Genomic DNA, 21,404 nt, shown 5'->3' with positions numbered 1-21,404 from the left:
GATCGTTGCCTGCTTTCCCCTCATATTGAATTTCTAGAAAATAGTTATAGGGACTCATTTTCCATAGGCTGAACCCTGAAGGACGTCAGTCGTCAATCATACAGGATATGGATTTCTTGAACCCCTGATAGCCCCTGATATAGTACCTGACATGGTCTTTCGTTTTTCCACCCCTGCCCAAGGGTCAGATTTCAATTCGGTTCAATTTCTGGAGTGCAAAATATGCCTTGGTGCCTTGCGGCCTTCCGCCACCATTGCTTGGCGATCAAATTCCTGCCTCGCCCCGCAACTGGAGACAGACACTCCAATTTTACATCCCACTCCGACTTTTGTAGGTTCCGACGATTTCCTGTTTATCACTTCTCTCCTTCCGCCCTTCAACCCCTCCACCGATCTTTGACTGTCGTGTTTATACCTAAGCACTCAAACCGCCGCAAGTCAATCCGTCAACATGATCATCTACAAGGTACGTCCTTGAAATTGCCCGCAACCGACGCACTGTGGTCCTCGAGCCTCAATCCCAATCTTGCGTCTTCCCTCACTCCAATGCGCTGTATAGCTGACACACTCTGTTCAGGACCTCATCACCGGTGACGAGATCATCTCCGACTCATATAACCTGAAGGAGATCGACGGTGTCGCGTATGAGGCCGACTGCACGAGGATCTCGGTCGGCAACGACAACGTCGACATTGGCGCCAACCCGTCGGCTGAGGAGGCTGATGAGGGCACCGAGGACGCCGCCCAAACGGTCATCGATGTCGTCCACTCTTTCCGTCTGAACGAGACGCAATTCGACAAGAAGTCATACCTCTCACACCTCAAGGGTAAGCAACTTCGGCCTGTTCATTTGGAACAGGAAGACTGACAGGATGCGTCGAACAGGCTATATGAAGAAGGTCAAGGAGGCTTTGAAGGAGAAGGATGCCAGTGATGAGGAAGTCAAAGACTTCGAGACCAAAGCCTCTGGCTTCGCAAAGAAGATCGTGTCCAACTTCAAGGATTACGAATTCTTAATCGGCGAATCCATGGACCCCGATGGAATGTGAGTCTTGTCTTCCCTCATCATGCCATATCAAGCGCGCTGACATCTTCAAGGGTTATTCTGCTCAACTACCGCGAGGACGGCGTCACCCCATTCATTACCGTTTGGAAGCATGGGCTCACTGAGATGAAGGTTTAAGGGTTGGATACCAGAAAAGGTTGGTGGAAGAAGACGGGATGGAGCTGGAACGGAGAAAGGTCGGAGCATAGCACATACTAAGGGATGGGAGCATTGCATTCCCTTAACACAGCACTTCGAATCATAATTCCGTGTTGTACTAGACTACCGCGTGTTGTAGAGAGTCTACATGAAGTCATGACTCAGCCCCTGGAGCACGAACTTATCATCGTCCGATGTGATAGCACTTGCTTGTGGAGTTCGCATGGCCTCGAGCTTTCAATTCACTCCAAATTCCCACTAGTTTTCCATCGTTGACGTTACTCCCTGGCCCTCTCCCAGAAATATCACGGCATTGCTCCAACCGTAACCGGGCTCTCACTGTCTCGATTCGATTTCTTAACTCATCAAGCCGGGGATGCCAATCAATCGTTAAGGTGTGTAAGTTTCCTTCATCATTAAGATTTTATGAACAAAGCCTTTAATACATCATTTTAGCTGTCTTAAAACTATTTCTGGTTTGCTCGGCAGGACCTCCAATTACCCGCAGATGTCATCTTTGACATCGCCGTACAAAAATGGATCACTGGCGAAGATCGCGAGGCCCGCGAACTCTCCTGCAATCTCATCCAACACCACGATCTGACGTCTATACAGCTTACCGTATGCCACATGATTCACATATCCGGCGGTGATGAGCTTGATAGGACGTTCCACGCTGAAGAAACACTTTACTGTGCCACCAAGGCATATGCGGAGGAGCCGGACAGTGAGCACCGCTTCCTGAAGGAGGTAGCCGAAAAGTTGTTTCATGGCCTGGAACAGCAGGATGGGGGGCTTGGATTATGGGAACAAACCGTCATGACCAAGCGGATCACTGTAAATAAGGCTCAAGCCTTAGGATGGGCACCTCATAACCATCGACAGCGATTGCTACTGAAGGAGCTCTAAAAAGGCCTGGCCAACGGGGTTGCGAAGACGGAGAGGTTTTTGAGGGCCGTGAACGATATGGGCAAGATACTGGAGCGCGAGCATTACAAGATGGTGTTTGAGGAGCATCGCTCATCCGAAGAGGCGCTGGAATGGCTGAAGGAGACGGACCGGCAATTTGACATCGCGGTGACCCATGTACTCGAACTGAACCTGGTAGAACGCCCATTTTGGGTACGCTTCCTTAACATGACAATGCCTGTCCTTAGTTTCGCTCTACTGGTTGTGGCGTCCTTGATGCGTTAGTTCGCAGTCATAACTAAGATATCAATGACAGGCCAGTTTGAGGTAATTGATCGATGGAAGAATGCACTTGATATATAGCCCAAGACTGCTGTAGGAGCTGCCACCACTGACTTGACTGTCGAGGCAACCCTTGGCCAAGGAGTCTCTGGGTGTATCCAACGTCCTCCCACCCTCTACTACAGTTTTCACTGTGGACAGTGCAGATACACCAATTGATTTCGATCGATGGAGTTCCTAGAAAGTAGGACTCAAAGCATATCTTGTCTCAGCATCGTACACAGGGCGTATTCCTACCCGTGACGCAGCGAACAGTCTGCTCTTCTCTCTTATAAATGATGACGAGTGAGACAACATTGTACCTGAAGTCGCAAGTGATATGGAATGGGTGGAAGGATGCTCGAGACAACAAATGCAGATTAGGTTTGTCATAGTCCGAGTCTGAGGAGAACAGCGAAGTGCATCAAATGCGGGGACTTCAAATTATCCGTTGTTACTCTACCTAGGCCATTCTATGACCGTATTCAACTTCAGTAATATACCTGTCGAAGTGCCTAACCATTGGAGCAATGTCCTCTAGGAGATGCGCAACTAACGTGTGCGCGAGCTCTTCAATGAGAAGACTGGCAGATAAATAAAACATAAACTGAGAGCGACGAGTAATCGAATCTATACCGCCCCTCCACTTTCCTTTTTCTCCTAAAAAGTTATTCTAGAGATGGCACTACTCTCGTCCTCGATCGGAGCGAAGCGCAGTGGCACCAGTTCGTAGCATGGCCTTCTCTTCCATATTGCTGCATTTCTCTGACGCTGGATAGATACTGTACCTATACCGGAAAAGACCCTAAGAAGATGTACCAGGCCATATCAATCAAAGTATTGCACAACTTTTTCCACTGGCTGCTCAGCCAGCGCCGCGGGAAGGAAGGACGGCGACTTCGAGGGACCAAACTGGCCAGTTCTTGGGGCACATACTGGAAAATCTATCGGCTTGTGTACAAGCGAGCCACTGGCGACAAGATCAACGGTCCATTTTAACACTCTTTCGGGTGCTGAGCAAGCTATCGAAGAGACGGATTAAAAAAGGAAGCCAGGGAAAAGCCGTGCATGTATGTCGAGGATCTGAAAGAAGCGCTGCGGACAAATTTGTACGCAGTCAAAAGTAGATATTCGCATAAGAGAATCCGGATCGAGGTACAGCGTTTCATGTACGTTGAGTTTTACGTTGCGTTTCCTTACACTTGCTCCCTTACAGCTACTCTTCCTTTTATATAACCTACTTACTAGTGCACAGAAACACGCTTCCAACCCCAGAGATCATATATGATCCGTCTTTGATTTACAGCCCGCACGTGCTCCTGCTGGGTCTGATTTTCGATGATCAAGCTTTCGTAGCACCAAGTCTTACCTCTCCAACGCTGTTCAGCAGGCTGGATATCGAGCCAGATCATCAACAACTACCACTTCCGCTACGATCTGACCTAGACGATGCTCCGATTTTCCGAAAAGCTATTAAAACGCCAGAGGGATGGGAGATATCTAAGGAAGAGCCTCTAGAGTACTCAACCATCCAGTATGCGATGGAAGGTCGGCGAGCTCACTAGGTTTAAGCTGCTTCTGCGCCCATACGCACTCCGATATGGTGTTGGAAAGGCTTTCCATGAAATCTGTATGTGGCCTACCCTTAATGCTATATTTGGGTGATGCGAGTGGTGTTCTTCTGTAGGCAACGTCAGCGAGGCGCTCCAGAACCTGATGATGCAATACGATTATCCACGGACGTTCTTAAACACTACCTCCATCGACGAGTGACAGTAGATGCTGCCGCAATTTTGCGGTGACCCCAGCCCCAAGACTCAGTCATGCAAGCTGCTTGTAACATGATCCGATGAATAGTCCCGAATCGACCCTAGGCCTTACCGCAGAGCAGGAGATTCGGTGAACCAAAGCCCTCTTATTCGTTCTCTTCTGCAGGATCGGGACTGACTAAAACGCCGCTACAGTCCGAAGCATATCAAGTATATTGAACACAACAAGACGATAATAAGTAAGAAGCAACGCCTTCGGACATCACGTCTTGTGGAGATTTAAGAGAAATAGGGGAAGGAAGACCCGGTACGAGCGATTGAACGACAGCTGTCCGGTGTGAAGGTCAGCCAAAAGCCAATAGTTGCGTCTTACCTCGCGGACGAGACTTGTCCGGAACAGAAGCGATTGATCGAGGCGCTCATACTTGTCCCACCAGGGAACACTCTCGCAGAGGAGTTCCGGCAGCGGAACGAGGCCATCATCGCCGTCACAGAGTATTGCAAAATCGAAGAAGGCGACATACCCAAAAGCCGAACGCGCTCTCGAGGTCAGACGAAGCACCTGTCGATCAAAAAGGAGGATAACGACTGATCAGCAGCTTCCGTTAAGCCAATATAAAAGGAAATAGAGGCCGCTTTGTTGCCGGTCTTTAAGGAAAAGCGACCGACGATATGTTTTCTTTGTCGTGGTAACGTCACTTTGCCGCTTGCTACACGAGTCTATTCCTTCAGCACACCCTCTAACCTTAGCAAGCACTTTCGGCGGAAACACCTGTCCAATATTAGGGACAGCGAGAGGGTCCACTGCAAGGTTTGCAAGATGTCACTCAACAGTAAGATGCACTTGCTGCTGTTGCTCGCTCGTAAAAGTTTGTTGCGCATTTATCGGGGCTTGCTGTGTTTGATTATATCGCTGTTGCTCATCCGTAATAGACTGTCGAGTTCTATTATGTGGCTGCTGCTCGTTTATAAGGGCTGAGGAAGAACGAAAGCATTGCGAGAAAGAGCTTTTGGACCGTTACGGGAGAGGTGAGCTTTGGAACGTTTCGGGAGAGATCCCCGTACCATTGCAGCTCGTAACATTCCAAAGCTCATCTTTTATCACTGTGCTAATAAGGAGGGACCTTGGATGGGTCTCAAAGGTTTACTAGCTAGTTTCTGACGAAACGAAAGGTAAAGAAAAAGGAAAATAAAAACAGGAACGGCGGAAGGAGAGGTATAAGATACACAGGCGTGGTATTCCCTAGGACCACGTGAACCCCCTTTCCTAACTTAAGTCCATAACGCAACAAGGCACCTGTCACTCAGACAGCAGTTGTGCCTCCTGTCTTTATGGCATGATTACTACGTAGTAGTCAATATTTAGTAGCAAATGCTAAAGATGAGGCTAGGCTTCATTGGGTATAGTGGAAGGCTGGCCAGGGGGTACCATTGACGGGTGAGCCCCAGCTAAGATAAAAAAGACATCTTCACTAATTAAGGATGTCACTGTGGAGTTGATGCTAGACTGTCCGTGGGTTGATCTCCAAGCATATAGATATTCTGCTTCGGAACCATACCATGACTGCTGCTTAGCGACCATACGAGACTTCTGCTGAGCAACCATTGCTGCTTAGCAACCATACGATAACTGATCAAACATTATGAACCTGGGCAGCAGCGATGGAATTGATAATATAAGTAGCGATATATAATTAGGAATGGAATCATTATCCTCACTTATCATATTCACTCAATACCTCTCTTAGCATCTCACTCAATACCTCTCTTAGCATCTCACTCAATATCGCTCTTAGCATCTCACTCAATATCGCTCTTAGCATCTTCACTCAATATCACTCTTAGCATCTTCACTCGTCACCTTCACATATACACCCACACTTCTATCTCATCATGTTAAACCTCTCCCCTAGTGACACTGCTTTCCCCGCTGGCTCGCTTGTCCTTGTGACCGGCGCTAGTGGCTACATGGCAACCCACATTGTTGACCAACTGCTCCTTGCTGGTTACCACGTCAGGGGTACAGTTCGCGACGAGAAAAAAGCAGCATGGACTACAGAATTCTTTTCAGCCCGATATGGCGCTGGCAAATTCTCCGCTATTATTGTACCAGAGATGTCGGCCATCGGGGCGTTTGACGAGGCGGTAAAGGGTAATTGGAAACTCCCTTGTACCTTGAGCTTAACTATTTCTAACTTCTACTTCTACCACCTAGGCGTCCAAGGAGTCATCCATAACGCTTCAAACGTGTCCTTCAGCCCGGACCCCAATGAAGTAATTTTACCGACTGTAGCCGGTGTGACGACTCTACTCCAGTCAGCAGCCGAAGAGCCATCAGTCAAGAGCTTCGTGTACACGTCTAGCAGCGTGGCCGCCTCTGGTTCCAATCTGCCTGTGATCATCGACACGTCAACCTGGAACGATGCCCAAATCAAGGAGGCATGGAGTGTCACATCGGCGCCGTTCCCTGCTGCGCACGCGAATGCCGTATACGGCGCCAGCAAAGCAGAGGGTGAGAAGGCCTTTTGGAAGTACGTGAAGGAAGAGAAGCCTCACTTCCGAGCCAACGCCATCCTGCCTGACGCGACCATTGGCGAGGTGTTAAGTACGCAGGGGAGTTTGAGCACGGGCGGTTGGATCACGATGGTTTATAAGAACGGGGTTGATTTTGTCAAGCAGTTACCTCCGCGTAAGTCTTTCTATTCCGAAACAATATCCGGCATATGTTAACCGAACTAATACGACTACAGAGTGGTACGTGAACGTCAAAGACGTCGGGCGTCTCCACGTGGCTGCGCTGCTCTCCGAGTCGGTGAAAAACGAGCGGGTCTTTGCGTCTGCCGGCCCTTATACATGGAATCAAATCCTAGCTGCCCTGCGGATGCTATATCCATCCAAGAAGTTCGCCGATGATATCGAGGGTGCGAAACTCAGTATTTTAACATTCCCGACTAAACGAGGAGAGCAACTGCTACAGGAAACTTTTGGACGTGAAGGTTGGACCAGCCTTGAGGAAACAGTTGCTGAAAATGTCAAGGATTTGGCTTAACGTAATCCACCCGCGAGTCGCCCATACCACCGACTCGCTCATCTCATCCCCATAACAGCGATTATCATCGTTTTCTCGCAATGTCTCAACAATAGTACCCTCAATCACCTTCAAATGAAGCTAGAATCAACTTAGCTATCCTGGCTATCGAACAAGACTAAATTCAAACAATTCGAGAAACCATAAAGCCTACAAAGTCCCGTGGACTACCTTACATGACCCCCAAAACGGAATATCTCCACGAAGCGATTGCGTCCCGAATTCAAAAAGGCTCTTAAATATACAACACTTGGAACGGCGACAAGGAGGTGTGGGGCTGCAGGGGAATGCAGCGAAAGCAGAGAAACAGGGTGGAGCTAAGGTGAGCGAAGGATGATGAGTGGTCGTGATCTCTCAGTCGCCGCAGTAGTTAAGGGGGTTCGTGAAGGAGAGGGGAAGGCGGAGCGATGAAATAAAACGGTAGAAGAAGGGATGGTGGGATGCCCATTTTATATGTGAGGTCGAAGTAGGCGGACCGAGCAGAGCAGACATCCTGACATCGACCAATGAGCGTGCACGGGTAGCTGGCGGTTGCAAAATGTGAGAGCAGAACGCTTGGCGTTTCTTGAGTGTGTGTGTCCCGCTGGCAACTCCTCCAGAAAACGCGATATCACCCATTTTATGACCAAAACGCGCTGAAATCGGGCCTCAATTGTCTAAAATGTATATATTCCTAGAGAAGTAATATAGTTTAAATTACTGACGCGATTTGAGTTAGCCTTTGGTGCTTCAATATGACTACCATGGCGTAGAAGACACGAAACGCGCTCAATAATGCATAAGATACTTCCTCCTAGGTTGGTCACCACCAGCCATTGCAGCGGCAACCGGCCGAGGAGTTTCTACTATCTACCGGCAGACTACCGCTATCGTGCACATCTTGTTCGATATAGCTCTTTTCGTACCCCATACCGCCGGAAACGGGGCCGTCCTTGTTCGTTGTCGCAAGCAGACGAAGAAGCGCTCTTCGAGAAGCTACTTCAGGAAGGGTGGCTATATCTTGATAAAATTGTATTCTGGTTAGATATAGAAAGGGGCGTACACGTTAGCGAGTCTATGGTATGCCGCGTGGTTAAGCGGAGACATTGGTCACGAAAAAGAATCAGGTGGATCTCGCGGAATCGGCCCCAAGAGATGCGGGAAGCGTATTAAGTAGAGCTTCGTTAGTTTGACGCCGATGATATGGTCTTTCTTGACGAGTCGATCTTCAATGAGAAGACGGACTGGAGATACCGTTGTTATTCGCCCATTGGGCATGAATCCCGCGGTTTCAGGAACATTGCATCGGGGCAAGACTTTGGGCTGCTATCCGGGCGTATACGATCAGAGGCTTAGTTGCCTAAGGTATACACCAAGGCTACTGTAGTCGAGAGCATTTGATTGAGTGGCTACGGGACGTCCTACTTCCTTCTTTGGCTAGAAACTCTGGTCCACGCGTTATCGTACTTGATAACTATTCGACGCATGTTTCAGAGGATGTTATAAGGCTTCTCGAGGGAGCAGGACATCTTGTACGTTTTACGCCGCCGTACTCTCTAGACTATAGCCCCATCTAGATGGTCTGGTTAGTCCTTAAAGCTTCAACCAGACGTAATCACGTCTATACGCGCCATCTAAATGGCAACTTCGGCGAGTTCCTCGACTTTGCCATTACGCGCAGTCAATGTGACCGTTTTGGGCTCGAGCATTTTGCAAGCGCAGCTCACAGAATCTATGTCTCTGATCAGCAGTATTATGAGCTTCGTGTACAACTCTGTGGGTTTGAAAATGTGAGGGTAGGTCATCCGGATAATTGGTACGCGAACGGTAACAACAATCTTCTCGTATCTTTAGTTTTCGTCCCTTAGAGGGCTACCTAGGTTCGCTAGTACCTCGTTCTCTACGTCTGTGATCTCAGAATCGTTACGCCTCACCGTATCCAGGGTGGCATCGAAGTGACGCCTGCCGTTATCATGGACGCAAAGCTGGATGTGAATCTTGTAACCGGGAATCTTCTCGGCTTGAAATGTGTTTATGGCTGTATAAAGCCGTTGCCGTGTAGTTGGCTACGTTAGAGAATTCCTGGTTCTAGGAGATGGCTTATAGATGATGTTCCCATGTACGTCCTTCTTAATGAGCCTTCCATATTCGTCAATCTTACCTAATCTACGGTCACGGTTAACAGCTCGTCGTTCCTGGGAGGCAAGAGTTTCTGGACTGGTCTCTAGGAGTAGACTACTCTATCTTCTTAGAGGATCATATGTCTTCGAACCGGTCATCGTAGGTGGTGTCCGTATCGGTATCTGATCGGTTTGAAATCGACTCCGTTTACGGCTCGGTTTCGGAGTAACCGTATCTTCTTCCTGCTCTTCCTCTCCTAGCTCTTCCTCATCGTCTGCAAGGTCCTTTTGCAGATCTAGCTGAATAGGTGTTGTCTTGCTAGCAGTCTTGGGTATACTAGTCGACGATGCCTTCGTCAATATCTTATTTGGAGCTGGCTGGGCTTTCTTTTTTTGGCCCGCCGTCTTTGGAGCCGCCTTCTTTGTGTTCTTTTTCTTCGTAGCTGTTTGTTCTCTCACAAGTTCAGCAGTGCTTTCAATCTCGTCTTCAAATCGGACGCGCGTTCGCGTACTGCGCGTACCAATTCCACGTAGTTGAGGCGCCATTTCCTAATAAAAAATGAAAATCTTGATATAAAACTCAATCTAATAGTTTCCTTTTAATTTCACAACTTGAAGGTCCGAATTTAGCACGTTTTGGTCATAAATTGGGTGATATCGCGTTTTCTGGCGGGACACTCTCTCTCGAAAAAAAGGCAAGCGTTCTCTCACATTTTGCAACCGCCAGAGGCAAGCCGGCCATTCTGGCGGTCGACCTGCGGACGTCTCTTTTACTGAAATTAACTACCGGTGGCGCTGGATCTTGACTTTACTCATCCTTGACAATCATCTACCAAAAAAGGACAGATGAAACACAAATGCATCAATCATGAACCAATTAGCAAAGATCCCAGGAAAAGCTCTCTAGAAATGGAATCCCGTCAGTCTATCTGATATCAACGATATTAAGAATCAGGATCGATGCCGCCGCTGAGATCGCAACGTTGCACAACAGCTGGGTTGTCCTGCACGAAGAACCATTGGCAAGGTAGGGAGGGATGGGGAGCCGGAACCGCAACGTCTACGCGTCCATCCACCACCTCACCTTAGAAACGTCGCGTGAACAGCGATGAGAAAGCACGATAATGCTCTTGTGTGTGGCTGCGTCCCGGGACGCGTAGGCGACACGCGATGCAACGCATCTTGCGGCAGCACGACTGGACATTTTCAGAATCCAGACCAGCGGAAGAGCAAGCTTACGTCAACTCAGTGCAAAAGTTGCGGATCACGAATGGAAGTCGCTTGTACTCGGATGTAGGCAAGGCCAACCAGCGCGTCAGAGCATACCGTGCTGTACTCGTTGGAGGCCAGCCACCGGGTAGCCACGTCCACATGACGAAGCCGGCGCTGCAAGTGTCCGTGTACAGCTCCGTTGCATGAGACCGCGATGCTGTTGAGGAAGCCTGTGCAGGGCTCGGCGGTTTCCGATTTTTCACGATATCAGCTTTGTAAATGCGAATGTCTGGGCGGCTGAGCGTCGGCGTCTGTCGTGTCGCCATCTCTTTGGTAAGCGGATCGGCACGTTCGGGGCAACTTTTTTGAAGATGTAACATGTAGTGAAGGTATTGTGGAAGATCGTCACTTAGCTTCCGATGCATAGTGAGGCTGTGGAGAAGAGCATCGAGCAACCATCGAGCATACGCCGCCCTCTTGTCGAGCGGTTCAATCATATTGCGGCTCTTAACTCATTCCAAACGTAAATCAAAGACCGCCAAGCAGAAGTGCCCAAGCAGAAAGGTCAGTCCACATCAACAAAGGTCGAAGCTGTGAATGGAGAGCAGAGATCTCCGGGGCGTACACTAGTAACCGACTAAGATCGGGGTGGTTATAATAGTGGCTCTGTGATATAGATCTGTGATGCAGTGGTCTATTCGACATTTCGACATTGAATGTGTCGAAGGATGATCATCACAATATCCATCTAGGATGAACCCCGTAAAATGAATAAAGCAGCATGGACAGGGACGAGACAAAGCCTGGATCAGCCAGGGACAAAGATTGGATTTCCTCAGAGCATCGGACGATTACCATTGAGGCCTTGAAGATACGCCCGGCGAAATGAAGAGCCCTAAAACGGCCAATGAGGGGAGATTTGATGGCATATAAAACTCATTACTTAGGGCACAAAAGGAGATTTTTTGGCAGCCTACCGAGCCGGACGAATGAAGATCTGCTGTGGAAATGCGCATTTCGCCAGTGCATTATTCGTCTGGAATCTGGATGTACGTCAGGTACACAGCATGATGCATATGCCCGAGGACGAACCACAGCATCGGAGTTCATTGGACATCCTCGCGATCCTGGGCGGTCTGGAAAGGCGCCAACGCAGTACCCAGAAGCCCGATGCAAGACATGTTTCGAGAACGAGAGGGAACGCGCTGAATGGTTGGGAGCACTTCGTGTAGCATGTCCTACGATGGTATTGAGTACAGAAATCGGTCGGAGTAGAGAGGATTGAGAACGGATGACATCGCGATGAATCTGTGGGGTCGAGTTCGATCTCGTCTTCCCCCCACAGGATTTTGCCAAGCGGAAGATTAAAGAATCGGATTAAATTGACTGGGATCGAACGGTGCATGAGCGACGTGAGCTGGTGGCATGTCGAGATCTACAACCCAGCTTTTTGTGCCATCGAACGGCAACGAAGGACAAAGTGTATGGTTATGCACGTGAGTAAGCCGAGCACAAAGTCGACACTCGACACCGAACAAGCAGTAGTATAGTCATGAGGAGAGGAATCGACATGTTCGCTGGTTGATTTAACAACCCAGCGTTTCAAGTTGAAGCCCTCGCTACCGACAGGAAGGTTAGACACTCCTGAATCGGAATTAAGGTCGTCTTCTAATCATCGATTCCTTATTTCCTATCGTCCTGAACGCCATCAGAGCACGAGATGGCTGTCCAGTGTCAGCATGATGATATCAAGGTGCTTACAAAGTTCAAATCCTCAGTTCGCCTCATCTTCTCCACGTCTCGCTTCTTTTTACTTGTAAGTTGTACGACAGATCTGATACGGAGTATAATTGTGGGAACTATAAACCCAAGCAGCCGCGCAGGGAATTTCCCAAATTTAAACCGACAGATTAAGATCGTTCCCGGAGAACCAGGATTGGGTTCATTGATGAATAAAGAGGCCAAGAGGGAGGGTTGCTCCCAGGCCAGTTGGTGGTCTGGTCGTGACCAGGTGTTTCGATTAATCGAACTACGGGACCCGACCATTCCAAATGTTGCAGTGACAACTGACAAGTCAGGAGACTGCGGGGTAAACCGTGCGGTTCGCCGCAAATCTGCAAAGTAGAGGGCCAAGCTTTGTTCGTATATCGGTGCGGCTTTTTTGGAGTTAGTGATGAGGGATGGCAGGGGATGAGGAGAGAGGGCGGTAAGCGGTGAATGATGCTGGTATTGTCAATTGTGGTGTGCATAAACTATAAAGCAAAGGACGAGCGTTCGCAATTGCGTGATTCTGCAGTTCATGATAGAGTTCCTCGAGTCTCGATACTGCCTGTGTTCTGAATGGTAATTCTTGTAAGCTTCGGGAGGATTACCGAAGATCGCATGGCCTGTCGAAAATCCCAACTGTTAGCTTACGAGGCTAGATATTCTTCCGTGTTCGAGAAGGCGACTTTTTTTATTTTAAATAAATGGCGCTTAGACTTGAGGATGTGTCCAGTGCTTTGTAGCTCGTACGATATCGTCCTGCCCCGTCGTCGGCCTCCACTGATATCAAACGATAATGATCTGACATCCGAGGAAGTTGGGCTGGATTCTATATCGAAGCTTTTCTCCGAGAACAGTCTCCACGCCGCGGACGCCGGTCGTCGTCAGTTCGCTGCAAGCGGTAAGGAAGGGGACTGGCGGACTGTGGACGGGATATCTTGCTAGGGAATCCGTATTCCTTCACTACTGCGATGCAACTCATGCAAGCCGGACAGCTAGTGTTCCAGAGTTTGGGCGTGGGTAGTACACTAGCATCGCCCAATGATGAGCGTCTTTTGTTCTGGCCGATTCCCGCTGCGGTGTAGCCGCATTTTGGAGGGGCATCCTCATGGGAGGGGTCTAGCACTCCAGCGTCGAACTCGTTCGAATTATTCTTACGATTCTTCGGCCGCTCGTTGGCCTTCGGAGTTCTGATATCAGAAAAAAAGGTCCATTAAAAGGCGGGCAGTTATGGATCGATCTGCCCAAGCGGATGGTCGTGACTCTCGTGAGATGCACCGATTCGGACGCCTGAAACATGAACAAAATTCTATCTGGGATTGGTTGGGTGTTGTCCTGTTGTCATCATCGGGTCGCCCGCTTTAGATTTTTTCCAAGTAGAATGCAGTTTCGTGGGCGACGGCGGACATGCTGGGCGGCTCACTGCTGGCACGTAAATTGTAAGAGGAACCCACTCGGCAAGAAAACAAAAATGGCCCTGAACATATCGGCATCAGGCAAGGCATGTAATCCCAGAATTCCATGGGCCTCATGTGCGGTGATCCTGGAAATGGACCACACCATACCACGGTGCGGGCGATGGAGTTGACCAGAGATCCCGGAGATCAAAAGTCACGATACCAAGTTAGCCTCTATGCGTCGTCCCGCAGTTTGCGCGCCGGAAAAAGATATCTAGTGGCTGGAACGGTGCGATCTCCGTTGCGATGTGGGGCTAGTTATCATATTGATGGCTCGCAAATCTGTCTAATTGACTGATTGAACCTTTGTTACGGAAGTACATCATCTGCAGATGGTCTTTGTTTTCGACTTTTGGAATCAATAGTTCAAGAACACTTAATGGGGGAATACAAGGGTTAGGACATCGGGTCGGACAGGCAGAGAACCAGGACAAGAGACAGGACAGGACAGGATGAAATACCAACATCTTCGTTAATGGTGAATCGTGACTCTCCGAGTTCCCTTCTGGTTCAATAGTTGGAACTTGGAAGGGATATAACACCATGAATACACCACTCTGGAGTGATTGCAACTATTGATGCAATATCAAGGGTGGTGTGCTGTAGTGTGGGATGGAGGCACACCGATGACCGAAGCCCCTACTACCCCTGGCCACCTTTTTGCCGCATGCAGTGCAGGCAGTCGACTTGGCTGCTGTCCCCGTCTGCAGGAGAAGGGCTGCAGCAGGCTTAATCCTGGTCGAATCTCGGGGCGGGTTGAGTCTTCTTCGAGCGTTTTCAGTGGACAGCGAGAGTTGAAAATACTGCTGTCTGTTAACCAGTTGAACAGTCGCCTAATATGTGTTTCCCTTCAACCTGCACAGCATCAGACCTTGAACTGTGAACACCTTGAGAATTGAGACAATTCAATCGATGATTAACAGACACCTGCACTGTGCCGTGTCAAACTGAACTATATGTGTGCCTGACTGCCTGATTTCCTAGCTCTTATCAAGTATCCCCCCCCTGCACTATCCGCAGCTCCCGTACCCAGCCCAGCGCCTTCATCCATCGCTCCTTCCCTCTCCTCCACCTCCTCAATCCTCATTGTCGAATCTTCCATTCGCTTCTCCCTTCAGTCCTCATACACATTATACTACACTACACTACACTACACTACACTCTCCATACAGTATCTTTTTTCTTCTTCGTTTTCTTTCTCTCCCGTCCCCTTCTTCCTCTTCTCCCTCTTCTTCCTCTTCTCCATCGGGGTCAGCTTCCTTCCCTTTGTCCCTAGCCTGCCATCCCTGTGTGTGGCAGCGCCCCCTCCAAGTAGCGACCTGCTCGGACGTCGACAACCCGTCTCATCATCTCAGCTCCCCTTCTCCTGATCAACATCCATTCTGGACTTCTGGTTCTCTCTCTTCACTTCTGCGAGCAAGATCTCTCTTGTTCAATCGTGACGAGGCAATTCCACTGCCTCCGATTCCATTTCGTGGACCTCAATGCTTTGTTGACACGCCTCGTCAACGTCCGCCCTCCGGCTGGACAGACCCTGGAAACCCTATCGACCCGCTCTCAGCCTCTCACCACCTACCCACGCCTTGCCTTCGCTCCACCACATTGGCTGCGTTAATTCCCCTTCGACGATACTCACTACTGTTCCATTGCAGTATTTGTCCTTCGTTTCACCATCATTGTAATAATTCACGACCATCAGCTTTCGCTTTTCCCTCCCGGCGTGTGTGTGGTGTTTGACAGCATCCCGTTCTGTTCCATAATTGCTGATCGTTCCCAACGTGAGGGTAAAGGGGTACGTGACTTAACCCACTCTTTTGACCTGCAACACATCTCCCGTTTCCCTCCCATTCCATGTTCCTCCTCCTCAACTCTGCCCGATTTTCCTGTTGGCAGTGTGACATTGCCTGTTATCTTCTTCTCTTTGCTCTGCTATCGATTTTCTTCCACTCGTTGAGATGAAAGAAATGGTTTTCTAATGACGATTATGTTCTGAGCAGGTCTCATTTCATCTTTCCTCTCCCGGACCTAAGCGTCCAAGACAGTGGTTTACGCCCAACAAACCCATCACTGGGTCTTGAAACACCACCTGTGTTCGATTCCATCTCATTCGCTGCTCCGATGGCTGAAGTACTTGCTCCTATCGTTCAACCTGCCACGACGATGCTCCACTCCTCCCCAGACGCTTTCAAGAGCGTCTCACAGTCTCATCAATCCTCTCGACCACACCCGATGCCATCGAGCCATATCTACAATGCACAACGTGGTGGGATCCCTTATCGGGGAACGTCGGCTTCTCCAGTCGCTCCGTACGCGTTTCAGACCACTCCTCATTTGAGATTGGACAACCGGACCTCATCTGCTCCAGCCCCGTCTTCTGGTCTCCAGCAAAACTTTCAGCCCGGTCACCACTCAAGCCGTTCGGGACCTGCGTCCACTTCGTCGGCCTCGACGGCCTCGACGGCTTCGTCGTCCAGCGCATCGATGACCGGCAGGCAAGTCTCAAAGGATGATTCGATGGTTCCTGTGGGGTCAAGTGCAATGTCGAGAATCGATGGTCGGCCAGCGTCATCGTTCATTCACTCGACGTCTGTTCCAGACTTGTCTCTTCAATTGACAGACAGTCAATCCAAGACTTCTGCGGATAGGTACCGTCGTACTCTGCGTCGTCCTGAAACTGCTCTCTTGGGTGAGACCAATCACACCGACCAGAGTGCAGTCGACGCTCAATCCAAGGACCAACTTTTGCTGCCATCAGTGTTCAAGCCAAATCTAGGATCTACGAACTCTCCTACTGCAAAGCACATTAGGTCTGGTAGTGCTGATGATACCACCCAGAATAATCGTCAATCGGGATCAGAGTTGGCCAAGAGGTATAGACGCCGAAGCTTGGGAAACCTGGGAAACCTTGAACCGGCCTTGAACTCAGAACCACTAGTGAAGCCTACATCGGAAGTTATGTCAACTGCATCCGCCCCGCGCCCGAATATCACTACTGCAACAGTTTCTCTCCGTCCAGCCTCGTCACGAGAGAGGACTGCCAGCAGCGAGAGCCGTGCTTCCGTTCACTCTCAGATTCAACGACCAGCATCCGCTCGTAATGACTCTTACAACTCTTCTAAACCTTCCATGTTCGCAATCACACCTCCACAGCATCAACCAAGATCTGGTCATCGCGTCCCTTCTGATGGAGGCAAGCGCCTTGCTGCTTCCCCTCTGGCAAAACCCATTTTGGCAGATGACGAATCCTCCTCTCCGTCCTCATCCCGACCGAAAACTCCCGAGCCGTCGATTGCCACACAAACCCCGGCCATGAGACAGCTCAGCGCGTTGAACGAGAAGGAACTCAACAAGGGGATGAAATCTCGACTGCGGAGAGCACTGTCTTTCAGCAGTGCTGCGGAATTGCGAAAGGCTGCTGAAACGAATGCGGCTATGGCTGCGGCTGCAGACAGGAACAAGTTACGAAAGGACAACAGGGAGGCTGAACAAGAGCGTGAAGATGCCATCGTTGCTCAACAGGAAGCGGCAGGCATTGGTTCTTCGATCTACTCGGGACAAGGCAATGTGTTCACTGGATCGACGGACAATCTTTCCATATCTTCGACGGCATCGTCCGCATCGATGATGCTTCGGAAAGTGGGAAGGGGCATGAAGAAGTCTACTCGGTCACTAAAGGCCATCTTCCGACCGAAGTCTATGGTTGGAGGACCCACTGAAGATGCCGGAGCCGCTGGAACCGCTGGGCCAAGCGTCGCTGAAGTCTCCATGGTCACGGTCGAGGCAGAACGTGAGCAGGTGAATGTCCATGTCGATTCTTATGACCACCCTGTTGGCGGCTCTGGCCTCCTGAAGTTGGATACGAGCTCGGTGGATTCTTCGTCTATCGATCCACCTAGTTCCTCTCACGGGTCGGTGACTGGGGGAGACTCCCGGAAGACCATCCTTGGAGGGGATCGTGAGAGACAGCAGATTCTCGCTGCGGTTGCGAAAAAAGGAATCCTAAAGCGTAAGTCGCCCCCTTCCCTCATTAACCTTGCCAACCATTGACTGTATCCCCAGGGCCTGGCTCCACCAACTCCTCTCCTGTCGTTAGTCCCGCCGATCAAAAAACGGCCGGCTTCGCCCTTCCACCCGTGCCGTATGTTGGCGACTCCCCTGCGTCCAGCGCCCCCGGCACTCCGGTTGAGGAAAGGATTCGGCTTGACGGGACCGACTACTTCATGGCGGCCTCTCGCTTCGCTACTGCTAGCTCCAAGAGCTTGCCCAACACACCAGGTGGCAGCATCCGCAACATCACCTTCAGCCCCCGTATCCAGTTCCACGATGTTTGGTCTCCTACCGACTATGACCGCCGTGGCGACATTGCGACCTGTAACAAGCTCACTCCCATGCTGGCTCAGCAGATCAAGGAGGAGCTTAATACATTTAAAATGGTAAGCAGGATTTCACCAGTCCCATCGTACATCGTACTGACTCGAACCCGCCCGCAGGAAATGGAAGTTCACGAACTCTCGAAGCCTCACACGCATTTCTTCTGAATCACGATAGCGCGCATATGCATGCAATTGTTTGACACACGCACTTCACTTTCCATCCTTCAACGTCTCCTCACTCATAACTTTCCACGTTCGTGCTTTCCGGCATAGCTTACTCATGGCGGGCGAATGACGGCGTTTCTTCCAACCACCGATCCAAGATTTTCTTTTTTTGCGCTGTATGGCGTTCTCAAGGCTTTGCTCATTGTTTGCTGTTCGGCGGGGAAAGGAGACCGATGAAGCTTAATAACAGTTATTGGTGCTGCTGCTGCCGGCGCGGGTTCTACATCGTTGAATCTTGGGGCCCATGCTAGATGTCGAGGGGTCTTCTGCTGCGCCGCGATTCGTTTCGTTACTTTTCCACACATTGTATTCTTCCATCGCGTCCGTTCAGCGCGTCGGTTCAGGTGCGACGAGCGAGCACTTAAAACGGGGGGCAGAGCCAGGCGGGTCAAGGCGGACTCGGTGCTGGAACTGAAAGGGGGGCTGAAAGCCGGAAAACGGAAGGGACAGGGAAGGATGATGGGACGGACCTTGTATGTCAGGGGTAGACATGCATCACTGTGATGAACCGCAGACAGACATCACAACACACTCCATTTCTTCCTTTCGCAAACGCGGAAAACCACGTTTGCTTGCTGCATTTACGAAACTCTGGGATGGGGTCTTATTAGCGAAAATGGGAATTTTGCGTTTTTTCGTCTTGCAACGCTCTACTGGCGCCTCTGAATTGTCCAAGTCCATTCGTCCTCTGTGAAATGGATCGCGCTTCGCTGTTCGATATGCTCCTCTGGTTCATGCAAACGAAGTATCGTATCCACCTACGGTTCTTCTATTCCCTTGAAGCGGTATACGATGGCTTCAGATTCAAAGTTAATTCAGCTCAACAGAAGGCAAACACCGTACTGGCAATTGCCGTGATGTTTTCTGGCGATTCCCATTGTATTGTCCGCCGCAGATATCTGCCCGGTCTATCTGCTCAATTGCGAATTCCCACATTTTCGTCGCCATCAGATTGCTCAGTATACGTTAGGGGGCCATGCAAGTATTTGACGAAGATTGAATTATATGTTCTTGCAAGGCATCCGATTACGCACTGGTTCAGACCCATTGGTAACGAGTGTACCTTATTTGGAGGCTGGGGAGATACGTCTGCGTTTTTCCAACCATAGGACTAGGTACCGGTATTCCCCGCCGATAACCCGGGTCCAACATTTACGAAGTACTTCAATAGCAAGTTCACGGGCACGGTAAAAGACCTTGCTCCTGTGATATCTCGTCCTTCGCGTTGATATGGAATAGGTGACGGCCGCCCTCACCGGCACCGCTGCCACCTCTTCTTACCGAACCAATGCATCTTCAGATTCTCTGGCTCAAATGGTGGGAGCAGCAGAGCTTCTATCCACAGCCCGGCAGGTACGCCAGTTGCTCGTAAACAATCATGCCAGATGCATTGGTAAGGTACTTACCGGTGCCCCGGCCGCACCTGATGCATTTCCAATTCCTTCACCTACGTCTCGCTTCATTCTATGTTTTGGATTATACTTGTTTTCATAGTTGTATGTAGCCTATGCTACTTCGAACCTCTTACTTTTCCTTTTCAAATGAGCAAACATGTGTACATAGTCAGTCTACCACTGCGTATCCGCCACGCAGTCCTTACCTCCACGCATCTTTTTACACCCACTAACGTTTGCTAACTAATACAATATTAGCAAAGCAACACCACCACCAACACCGCTGCCGCCGAGATGGCCGAGCAGAAGAAGTAGCCGGACATGGGGATGATAACCACAACGGCCACAAAAACGGTGACCGAAACGGTCATGGGCCTCCCGAGCCCCATCATCATAGTCCCCTCTCCCTCTCTCTCCCTCCTCCATCTGGACCCTTCCGGACACCGTCTGGGGTTGGATCTTGCTGGTTACCGTCACCGTTGTGGGCGCGATTAAGCTACCACCCTTCTTTACAAGGGGAGAAAGAAGGGGAAGTGCTGGCTCCAACGCAAGGGATAGTTGAAGGGGAGAGGGGGGTGTAGAGGGGGGAATACCGGAGGGGACATTACCCCTAGACGACGTGCCCGCTTCCGATGCCGCCGCACCAGCCTCCGTGACCGACGCCCGCGCCGCCAAGATAGGCCGGGCAATATCCACCCTCGTTGGATAGCACTCCCGCCCTTCGGCCCGCCCTCAGACCGCTCTTTTCCTTTTCGTTAAGAAACCACACTTTGAAAGGTAAGTCCACCCCTCTGTATCTAATGTACATCTGCTATCATTCATCTTACACCAGCTAACATGCATCTATGGTTGCAGGAACCACTGCAGTAGCACGAACACCGCTACCATCACTATGCCCGCGCTGTCAACTACGGCCTCCGCTACAGCCACGGCCTTCTGCCCCGGCCCGGGCAAATGGCAAACATCATGGGCATAATCGGGGGGCAATTTGTGATTCTAGTCTCAATCGTCAAGGGAACAATGTTCTTGTGGGAAGCGTGGCAGAAAGCGAAAAGGGGTGGAGCCTCAAATCATCATCCCTCCTGAGCGAATGGGCCCCTCGAACTGCACGGAGGGCCTCCCCCGGTACCACGCGACGGGTCTCTTCCTCTCCGCAGACCTAGCCCGTGCCCACTGGCGGCCCCCTGAGACGCCGCCTACCAGACTTTCGCGGACGCCGTCCCCGTTACCTCCTCCGCCCCAAGTAGCTACCTTAATCAATACCAGTAAATTAAAGGTGTTGATTTTATGATGTGCACATTGATCGAGTTTAAGTTGACGAAGTTGATGTGGTTCTTCGTTTTGAATAGGCCGGAAGAGAGTATCAAAGGCGCAGTGCTATCAGTTCCATCCGGTCATGGGCTCTCCGTTGGCGTAGGCCGGGAGAGTGCATCAAGGGCACAGTCCCATCTGTTTACTCTAGTCATACTTCTTCAAGTTAGTAGAGTTGGTATGGCTCATCGTTTTGCTTTGCATCGGCTGGGGGAACGGCAACGGCGAAGTGCCATCAATTCTTCCACTAAACGAAGCTGGTCACAGTGCATCCTTGA

The 21,404-nt window shown here is 50.2% G+C and overlaps 9 protein-coding genes across 9 annotated transcripts; 5 read left to right on the top strand and 4 right to left on the bottom strand.

Moving 5' to 3' along the window:
- Positions 1-451: 451 nt before the first annotated feature.
- P152DRAFT_474634 (microtubule/calcium-binding protein) lies at positions 452-1,183 on the top strand (the record flags this gene model as incomplete). Its single annotated transcript, XM_033681338.1, has 4 exons — positions 452-466; positions 578-827; positions 886-1,045; positions 1,099-1,183. The coding sequence occupies 4 exons, from the start codon at positions 452-454 to the stop codon at positions 1,181-1,183; spliced, it is 510 nt and encodes a 169-aa protein (XP_033533097.1).
- A 753-nt stretch (positions 1,184-1,936) lies between these two features.
- P152DRAFT_57017 (uncharacterized protein) lies at positions 1,937-2,465 on the bottom strand. The gene has a single exon (XM_033683073.1). The coding sequence runs from the start codon at positions 2,319-2,321 to the stop codon at positions 2,037-2,039; it is 285 nt and encodes a 94-aa protein (XP_033533096.1). The 5' UTR covers positions 2,322-2,465; the 3' UTR covers positions 1,937-2,036.
- Positions 2,466-6,096: 3,631 nt separating this feature from the next.
- P152DRAFT_508049 (NAD(P)-binding protein) lies at positions 6,097-7,690 on the top strand (the record flags this gene model as incomplete). The annotated part of the gene is made up of 3 exons (XM_033682567.1): positions 6,097-6,355; positions 6,419-6,892; positions 6,954-7,690. The coding sequence occupies 3 exons, from the start codon at positions 6,097-6,099 to the stop codon at positions 7,250-7,252; spliced, it is 1,032 nt and encodes a 343-aa protein (XP_033533095.1). The 3' UTR covers positions 7,253-7,690.
- Positions 7,691-9,481: 1,791 nt separating this feature from the next.
- Positions 9,482-10,020, bottom strand: P152DRAFT_459402 (uncharacterized protein; the record flags this gene model as incomplete). The annotated part of the gene is made up of 1 exon (XM_033679667.1): positions 9,482-10,020. A coding segment is annotated over exon 1 (165 nt), but the record flags the coding sequence as incomplete, so codon positions are not given.
- A 605-nt stretch (positions 10,021-10,625) lies between these two features.
- Positions 10,626-11,441, bottom strand: P152DRAFT_482932 (uncharacterized protein; the record flags this gene model as incomplete). The annotated part of the gene is made up of 1 exon (XM_033681919.1): positions 10,626-11,441. Exon 1 carries the CDS (start codon positions 11,097-11,099, stop codon positions 10,626-10,628), a length of 474 nt encoding a protein of 157 aa, XP_033533093.1. The 5' UTR covers positions 11,100-11,441.
- P152DRAFT_56994 (uncharacterized protein) lies at positions 11,219-12,164 on the bottom strand. The gene is made up of 3 exons (XM_033683072.1): positions 11,695-12,164; positions 11,580-11,645; positions 11,219-11,528 (listed from the first exon to the last, which is right to left on the bottom strand). The coding sequence occupies exons 1-3, from the start codon at positions 12,005-12,007 to the stop codon at positions 11,338-11,340; spliced, it is 570 nt and encodes a 189-aa protein (XP_033533092.1). The 5' UTR covers positions 12,008-12,164; the 3' UTR covers positions 11,219-11,337.
- A 158-nt stretch (positions 12,165-12,322) lies between these two features.
- Positions 12,323-12,727, top strand: P152DRAFT_450177 (uncharacterized protein; the record flags this gene model as incomplete). Its single annotated transcript, XM_033678156.1, has 1 exon — positions 12,323-12,727. One exon carries the CDS (start codon positions 12,323-12,325, stop codon positions 12,725-12,727), a length of 405 nt encoding a protein of 134 aa, XP_033533091.1.
- A 3,106-nt stretch (positions 12,728-15,833) lies between these two features.
- On the top strand, positions 15,834-18,418 carry P152DRAFT_56894 (uncharacterized protein). The gene is made up of 3 exons (XM_033683071.1): positions 15,834-17,829; positions 17,883-18,256; positions 18,314-18,418. The coding sequence occupies exons 1-3, from the start codon at positions 15,942-15,944 to the stop codon at positions 18,359-18,361; spliced, it is 2,310 nt and encodes a 769-aa protein (XP_033533090.1). The 5' UTR covers positions 15,834-15,941; the 3' UTR covers positions 18,362-18,418.
- A 1,381-nt stretch (positions 18,419-19,799) lies between these two features.
- Positions 19,800-20,791, top strand: P152DRAFT_450175 (uncharacterized protein; the record flags this gene model as incomplete). The annotated part of the gene is made up of 5 exons (XM_033678155.1): positions 19,800-19,819; positions 19,916-19,917; positions 20,074-20,390; positions 20,525-20,592; positions 20,671-20,791. 5 exons carry the CDS (start codon positions 19,800-19,802, stop codon positions 20,789-20,791), a joined length of 528 nt encoding a protein of 175 aa, XP_033533089.1.
- Positions 20,792-21,404: the final 613 nt, after the last annotated feature.

Source organism: Eremomyces bilateralis (genome assembly GCF_010015585.1).
Source record: "Eremomyces bilateralis CBS 781.70 unplaced genomic scaffold P152scaffold_13, whole genome shotgun sequence".
NCBI lineage: Eukaryota > Fungi > Ascomycota > Dothideomycetes > Eremomycetales > Eremomycetaceae > Eremomyces > Eremomyces bilateralis.
Note: the sequence above shows the minus strand (reverse complement) of the source record. Positions and strands in the feature narration are given on the sequence as shown.